At 35.3% G+C, this 8,742-nt stretch overlaps 1 protein-coding gene across 1 annotated transcript in view; it reads right to left on the bottom strand.

Annotated features, from left to right (window-relative positions):
• pth2r (parathyroid hormone 2 receptor) overlaps nt 1-8,474 on the bottom strand; it is an 84,742-nt gene extending 76,268 nt beyond the window's left edge. Inside the window, exon 1 of the mRNA XM_015389587.1 lies at nt 8,140-8,474. Within this exon, the coding sequence (XP_015245073.1) occupies nt 8,140-8,220 (81 nt within the window). The 5' untranslated portion in view covers nt 8,221-8,474. The remainder of the gene's footprint in view (nt 1-8,139) is intronic.
• Nucleotides 8,475-8,742: the final 268 nt, after the last annotated feature.

Here is an 8,742-nt window from a genome sequence, read left to right as displayed (position 1 = left end):
TATATATGTGTGTGTGTGCAATTAAAAAATGTACTGCAAAAAGTACAGTTACCTGTACAAAAAGTACAGGTAAGTGATACACTTCATATGAAATATGACAATTTGCATTTAAAATAAGAAAAAACAGCTGTAGACTTTCATTTCAAATGCACATAAATAACTCTAATCTTATTTTAAGGGTAAAAATACTCATTCTTTTGTCAGATCATTTTATTTAACTACTCAAATTAAGGGTAAATACATTTACTCTAAGAAGATTGTTTTTGCAGGCACTAAAAAAAGCTAAGTGTAATATTACTATATATATATATATTACATTACTATATTTAAAAGTCAATTTTCAGAGTTGTTGACGGGTGAAAAGATATGAAGTGCTAAAATGGAGTTGCTTGACTGAAAAAGCCATAAATAAAAGATAAAGTTATTTACCCTGGACATGATAAGGACATCCCAGGAACATCAAACCTTTTAAGCCTTTTAACTTCAGCAAGAGCTTCCTGTCAATAAATCTGTGGGGCAGCGTCAACATTTTGTCTCCTCATAGTCTGTGTGATCAGTCAATGCATACTGAACACCCACCTACCTTATCATTTTTGAGCCAATCGCTGTCATGTATCCATCTATCTTTGCTCTCCTCGTCTGTCATTTCAGTAAAAACGAAAAGCAAAAGTGTGTTTTTATAAAAGATACATTTAGTTTGGAAAGTTGTAGTAAGCTACGTTTGATTGCAAGTAACGTAATGTTACTAAAATGTAAGAAATAATGAGATTTACCAATAAGGTTAAACTAACACACTTACCGGTACTAAGAAGAGAAATGGCTGATCCTATAATAACTAGACTGCATCATATATTTTAGGCATTGTACAGTACTTACAGTAGCAGCCGTTCAAAATCGCCCTTCCCAGTCAAATGCCAGCCGCATAACAGCCTACTCTCCAGCAATATCCCCTCCAACTTCCAGCCACTGGCCTTCTCCTGGGCATGCATTGTTTTTACTCTGACTACACCGTATCAGTGAATTACCGAGTCTGACCAGGAGATGACGCTTTTGTTTAGATCTTAATGTCCACAAAACATGACAGAAAGAATATTTTAGTACAGAAATTTATGTTTAAAAAAATTAGAGGGGATCAGCCAAGGGCCTATCAAGGAAAGTGAGGAATTTTTGAATGGCTACTACTGTACATACTGTAAGCAGTCATACCCCTTTGGATTTTTCTGTATGAAATATGATTTTGTTTAATAGTGAAATACAAAAAGAATCCAAAATGTGAAGCATAAGGATGTAGGGATGTTGTGCATTTTTTTTAAACAAATGGAATTTCAAAAAATGTGTCATGATTTTGTATTTTGTCATTCATATTCAGTATTTTGGAGAACAACCGTTCACTTAGTCCGAAATCCTTAGAGGTATGATTCTTCTGGCTTTGCACCTCTAGAGACTGAATATTTTCTCATTTTCCTTTACAAAATGCATTACATTGTTAAAGTATTTGCTCATCTGCCAGACATGTAAGTCTTAGGGGTATTGAATAACTACAGTTGGACAGCAATTCAGTATCAATATAATTTTATACAGAAACGGTGATATGATGTTTGAGCACATTTCATGTGTTTGGATATATGCTGCAGCATAACTGACTGACATTGGCACACAATTTGAGCTGAATAGAAAGAGCCGCAGCACATTGGCTACGTGAGCAATGGTTTACACCACAGATGGGAGCCTGTAAATTTTAGCTACAAAATGAGCGCCGATGATAACATAACCTAACCTTGTCTAGAACAATAGTGCCCTGAAGCCATCCCAGTCAATAAGGATTGCACAAATTATTGGCCGGCTGATTTATCCGCCTCGATTTCCTTAATGTTGGAAGATTGGTGATCACTCGATACATAGATGTGTAACATACTGTACCTCTGCTGACTGCAGAGAGCTAAAGATAAGATTGATTCAGTAAGATAAGATGTAAATGTCTAAGGGTTTTTGTAAGCTTATAAAAACTGACAGTGTTGGTTATTTAAAAAAAATCTGTGGCGATCAAAATCACAATCAGGTTGTCGGGATTTTTAAAGATCAGGAATCAGTGATCGGCCAGAAACCTGCAATCGGTGCACCTCTACCTCAAATGTCTCAGACTTAAGAGTCCAATGAATGAGAAAAGGATTGTTGTGTGTGTGCAGACCATTTAGAAAACATGGCACTGGTAAAGCAACAGCTGATAATCCAGCTTAAAATTAGGAGAGCTCAACCTAGCCTTTATAAGAGGAGAGAGCAAGCTTGTCACCATCGACAGGCGGTAGCCGTCCTGTGATATTAGTGGATGTGGGAATTGCTACATTTCATCTGACTGAGCTGATCCTTGTTGAGATAAAGGTTTGGTGCATGCTAGGTTAGAGTTAGAGTTGTCAACGTTCACAGTGCCAAGGTAAAAATAGGGCTGGGATCTAGTTTGTTTAAGTAAAGATGAGAAGTGCTTAATAAACCAAGCTTTGAGTATAAAATATAACACAGCAAGTCAAAATCAGAGCAGCGGAATATGATGGAGAGAGAGGAGAAATATTAGGATATCCTAAAAAAATAACGTCTCATTGTAAAGCACTGCCTAAAGGGTCAATAATGGTTTATAAAAAGGTTTATTTGTAGGAATTGACTGGAGAACTTTAGTTAATATTTTCAGAGCTAGTTATGAGATATTAATTGTTTAGCTAATTTATAATGGTGATTTGTAAGCATGGACTCTGAGGCTTAAGTATGTTTCTCTTCTTAAACATGTTACAGTCAATTGCAAAAAAAAAAAATACAAGAGGCAATGAGACAGAAACTGACAGAGGCTGGTAAATATAAGGAGGGAGAGACGATCCCCCAGTTAAATGTGCATTGCATCTGTTGAGCTTTTAGCTAAAAAAAAGTTTAAAAACAATTATTTCTAGAACACTATTTGGTATGAGTTTCATGGCTCTGGCATTATAATGTCAAAAAGTTTCTAGGGGATTCTGATGTGGACTTTCTTGTATTTTTCTGAAGCTTTTATATTTTTTCTATTGATATCAGAATAATATATCGACCAAAATAAAAAAAAAATGAAATGTGATATAAGTTTTGTCCATACCATCAGCCCTATATGAAGAATTTTCAACAGGATTTGTGCAGTACAGTACATGACTAAAGGTTGTTGTTTTTATTTTTGTCATAGTCTTTCCATTTGTTTAGCAAAAACGTTAAGTAGAAAACATTTGGAACCTTTGCCTAATTTTCCACCCACATCCTAACTTTGTATTGGTCTTTCTCATAATTGCCAAAACAGTCCAGTGGAGTTTTTTGAGCACGTTGGGACAAAACCAGTAAAAAGGTTTCAGGTCTGTGAATAATAAAAGGCACTCTAATTGTCCCATGGAACAATTTAGGGTTACAGCAGACTAATATGAAGCCAATAGATTGCTAAGCAGCTACAACAAGAAGGCTGCATAAACTTGAGACTCTTAAATTTGACATCCATAGAAACTCTTCAGAAGCGCTTAAACTTTTTTTTCTATTTTTTTAAAGCATAAAACCTTCTGATTTCAACATCCCTTTTATGCATTCAGTGCTTCCAGGAGTAACAATAGGAAAGCAGACTCCAACTGTGACTGAACCTGCAACATGTTTTTCTGACGAGACCATCATTTTTTATTTACAGCCTTAGTTATCTTTTTTTTTTCTTTTTTTTTTTATCCTTGGAAAGATTGATATAATGTTCCAACTTGTTCCTTTTTAGGTTTTGGTTTAATATTCAATTACTATTTGCTTCATTCTGGGTTTTTTCTTCAATAAAACTACAGTCATGTCTATAAATCTATGGGCACATTCTTAAGGAATCAGACAGAAGTGAAGACTAGAAGTCATTATAAAGCTGCAAAGAAGGACAGTCCATCTGAAATGGAAAATTATCCTGAGGCAGAGAAGGTCGAAGATGATTTAGCAAAGCAATCTAGGTATATTATTCCATTAAAAACTGAGAACATGAATGAGCTACAATTAAGAACAAGCTACCAAAGATCACCTGCTTGTTAACAAGAATGTTTTTCATCTTGACAGCCAAACAAATGCACTATGAATCAATCAGGTACATGGTTAAATGCCTGCCAGTATGGCATAACTGATGTACAAACCCCATACCCTCATCAGGTGATAATGGTGCACAAGCAAGGTTTTATAAATACGTTTTGTTGTTGATTACTACTTAAATGTTTTTCTCTAGTAAATGTGTATCCTGCATTTAGCAATTAATTTTAGATTCTTGTTAAAATCAGGTATTTTTCAGATTGATAAAGGCTTTATACCTACTGTAAGCATAAACAAATGTGCTAATGAAACAAAACTCTTCAGCGCAGAGCAGGAAAACTAAGTTTGTCATTTAAAGCTGTGAGGTGTTATGTGTTAAGTTAGATGACTCAGGAATGTTAAAGGTAGAACTGCCCATTAAATCAAAATCACAAACCTTAATGTAGTGTCAGTGGACGCAGTAATGAACTTAAAAACCACTAGCAAGATGAAATATATGGTAGAGTATAAAATTTTAGGTGAAACACATTCATATTTTGTATTAGAGTAAGAGATATGGCATATAACCCCCCTTTATGTTCAGTGAGTGTTCATGTAGAGTGATATGGTAAGAACTTTTATTGACATCTTCACCAACACAATGAAGTTGAGACACAGTTCTCTCTTTAGAACGAATACTGTACATTTACAGTCAATAAGAAACAACAGATATTTTAAATACAGTTAAAAGGAAAAAATAACAGATAGGGTAGGAATGGTGACACATGTTCAAATTGCACATGTGTCATATTGCACAAACCTGTTGCTCAATGCCATCACCAATGTGCATTTTGCAGTGCTATTGCTCATTATAAAAACTCTCACTCTCTAAGTTTCTTTGTCTCATGGAGAACAGGGGAATATTGTATAAAAGTAAAAAGAGTATTATGAATTCTGTTGCAGATTAATTAAATATTTACCTGATATCCAGCCACCCTACTGTAGCCTGATAAACCAGAATTAATGTGAGATGAAATGTGTATTAAAGTCTGGCTTCGATAAATGACACATCGGAAGATTGGTATGAGAACAACCCGTTGTTTTTTAATCTGCTGTCTGTGCCTATTGGCCAATGCTCTGACCAATGAGCGTAACTGACTGTGACATAGTAAGTGTGACAGAAAGCTGGTGGGGGAGTCTTATCCTTCCAAAACTGATTCCAAAGCTGAGTCAAACGAGAACAGTTCAATAGTTGTTGCCATCTTCATTGTTGCTCTTTCTCCAGCGTCGCTTAGCTTTGTCGTCACGCCCTCAAAACCCCGCCCACTTTGCATCCAGAAATTCAAAACACATCTCTGCGTTGTGATTGGCCAGCCAGTTCTAGGGTGTGGGGCATTGATAGAGGCTAGACCACTTGCAGGCAAAAATGATTTTAGCCACTGCAGAATGGGGCTAGTTTACTAGGCTACAGCCACCCTGGTGCAAATTAATGTAAAAGGAAGCTGTATTTCCTACATTTCAGGACACATCTGCAGTACATTCAGACAGACACTACTGACACTCTGAGCTACTGAAGTACTGCCTGTTATATAAGATGCTAAAGGCGGACATGTTGGTAGGTTGCTGGAAACAGAAACTCTGGTATTCACAATCAGTAATGCTGTAATAATCATTACTGTAAGATATTGAACACAGGTGGTATGTTGTCTTTGTTTTAGACTAAAACTAAAAAATTTTTAACAACAAAGCTTGAACAACAGCTCCTCTCTCACACCGTGTGACATCACCTCTCGCCCAAAAATAGGTATACAGAGCAGAGAGACACACATTATATCTGAATGGACTTTGTAGGTGTGCATCTTTGCAAACAAATGTGCAAAGAGACATTTCCAAATTTCCCCCATCTAGATTTTACTCGCTAGATTTTTAATGAAGCATAGAGAAGCAGCTCTGGAGCGTGATTCTGATTTTGAGCTAAGTACTTCATTAGACCATAGTTTCATTATGAAAACAAATACACATGTTTTGGACATATCTAGAGAGCACAACAAAAATCTTAATTTAAATGCTTAAAGTAAAATTGGAATCAACATAAAATTAACGTGAGAAGGTGACAGCTTTAAAGAATCAATGTTTATCTTTATTTAATATATATCAGATTTCAAATTGAATAAACAAATAATCTGCAAGTTTATAATCTGCTAAAACTGGTCAAAATAATTAGTGCTTGAATCACAAGGAGTCGGTTTACTGGCTCCAGTGTGGATTTTTTTTTCTACTGATATAAACCAAGACTCTTTTCAGAGTCTCCTGGTGTCAAGTTGAGTGTTTACTCCTTGATTACATTATTTTCCCATGGAGAATCACAGCATTTGGAGATGCTTTATGTGTTGAATCCTTTATTTGATAATCAATATGAAATGTGGTTAGTTAAGAAATCTCTAAATAAAGCATTGCTTTAACAATTTGGAGCACCTAAAACTAAAGCGTATGAAAAAGAAAATGGTCACGACAAAGACAACCAATTTGCAAACTGAACTAGTGACTAATAAGGCAGCAAAACCAATGATTTATGTGTCATCATGTGTCACCATTTCCTTCATTTTCATCAATTAAATTTCCTCTATTTTTTTTTTCTTTTGAGCTCATTACTAGCAAATCAATCTGACAGTTACCTCTGTACCCTAGAGACAGTTGGCTTTATGCTTTTTTATATCTTGCTCCAAATAGCATTCAACAGGGGAAGCAGCAAAACGTTGCTTTGTCTTCTAGTTGCAGACAAATTAAAGATATTTGTTTTAAATCACAAATGATTTATTATTCCTATCTATTGGGCATTGCTTTTGTTTTACAAATGTACCTGTAGATTTGGAAAGGTGATCCAAAGATTGCCAGAAATGATTAGTCCTTTAGATTTAAATACTAATAGACTGTCAAAGTGAAATCCAACATGTGGGTTTTAAATTTGGGTATGAAGGAAAGTTGTGAAAGCTGCACATAAAAGAAGGCATGGCTCAATCTATGTCAGACAGATTCATACCAAATATAAGCAAAGATGAATAAATTGACTGCATAAAATACAAGATAAAGTGGGAAATTATGTAGAAATACAAAAATGCAAAATATGTAAAGCCTATTTTATAGCTTAATAACTGGCAATTGTAACCTTTAGATTTATTGTATTTTTTGTTTTTTATATATATATAGTCCTTCAGAGAGGTACAAAAAAAGAAAAAAAAAACGACGGTGAAACAATGTATTGTACAGCAAGTAAGTTAAGTCACTTAAAGAACATGCTGCTATCCATTACATCACATATCCATTACTGTCCACTGCTGTATATTGATTATTTATTCTCCAGATGAAAACTATTTATATTGTGAAAACACTGTATAGTACAGTATTTTATTTGTTTATATTTTTTTTACATTTTTTTAAACTGTCACTTATTCTGTTATTTGTATACACTTTTTAAGGTCCACATTTGTGGGACCACGTTTGCTGTAATTTTTTTCAGCTATGACCCTAGAATTTCCCCATTTTGGAACAATAAATTGATTTTCTATTCTATATTCTAAGTAATAAGTTACTTTAACATTAGACAGATCATTTTTGAGGTATAGCCTACCTAAAAATGTAAAGGGTTCTCAGTAATAAATATAATTAATAATAATTCTCAGTAATAAAAAACTTATATAAAACATTATTTTTTAAAACTAATATCTAATAAGATATGTAAGAATAGTGACCCATAGTCCAATCACTATGCTGTTAAAAGTCTCAGCAGAGTAGAATAATATGAGCCTAAAAATATCAGGCTCACTATTATGTTTTATTCATCATTTTATAGAATAGAATGCACCCAAAATCTGTTAAAATTGTCTCTCATTTTTTGGTGCTGAAAAAGGCTGTTCCTTTAGCTGTTTATCTATTCCTTTAGGTATTTTTCTTTATTTTGGCAGCTTCAGTCCTCCACAGTGGGCAGATGTGAAAAAGGGTAAACCATTTTTTCTGATGACTCATTGCCTGTTTTACTATAAATAAATACTGGATAACGAATTTAGGGTTTCAACAGCCTGATGTAAAAAAAAAATCAAAATAAGAGTTTCTTACCTGTGCTTCTATACAAGTCCAATAAATTAAAAAGTTTAACAGCCATAAAACAAACTTCATACTTCGTCGGTCCGCCTTCATTCTTTGTATTTGATGATAATATTGTTCAGATCCGGCAGGTAGGTTGATAAATGCGTGTTTAGATAAATCATCTGCACATCCTGGGTTAAGATTTTCACATCATAAGAAAGTCAAAGTTTCGCCTGAAGTTCAGATCCAAAATCCACGAGCTGCAGCAGTTGCATCTGTCTGATCAGGTCCTAAAATCCTTCGCTCTGCTAAAACGGAGAGGCTCCCAGAAATGTGTCCCCCACCCTGGGGAGCCTTTAGGACCCTGTCCCTGCTGCATAGACCTGAGCCTGACGCGCGCTGGAGATCCGCGTTAACCCGGTGATCAGTGCGCGCAGACAGCAGTAAATGAGCTCCCCTTTCAGCGCCAGCACATTTCCATGTGTCATGAATCACTTTATAGAGTGGGCGTTTTCCCCACGGAGCACCCCACTGCATCCAGTCTGTCTGCTTCTGCAAATCACTGAGATGTGGGGTGGAGGTTCCTCTCTTTCACTCGGTTCTAATCTCACTGAGTAGACGCGCGTCTCTGAT

The sequence above is a fragment of the Cyprinodon variegatus genome, unplaced genomic scaffold (assembly GCF_000732505.1).
Source record: "Cyprinodon variegatus isolate N-32 unplaced genomic scaffold, C_variegatus-1.0 Scaffold466, whole genome shotgun sequence".
Lineage (NCBI taxonomy): Eukaryota > Metazoa > Chordata > Actinopteri > Cyprinodontiformes > Cyprinodontidae > Cyprinodon > Cyprinodon variegatus.
Note: the sequence above shows the minus strand (reverse complement) of the source record. Positions and strands in the feature narration are given on the sequence as shown.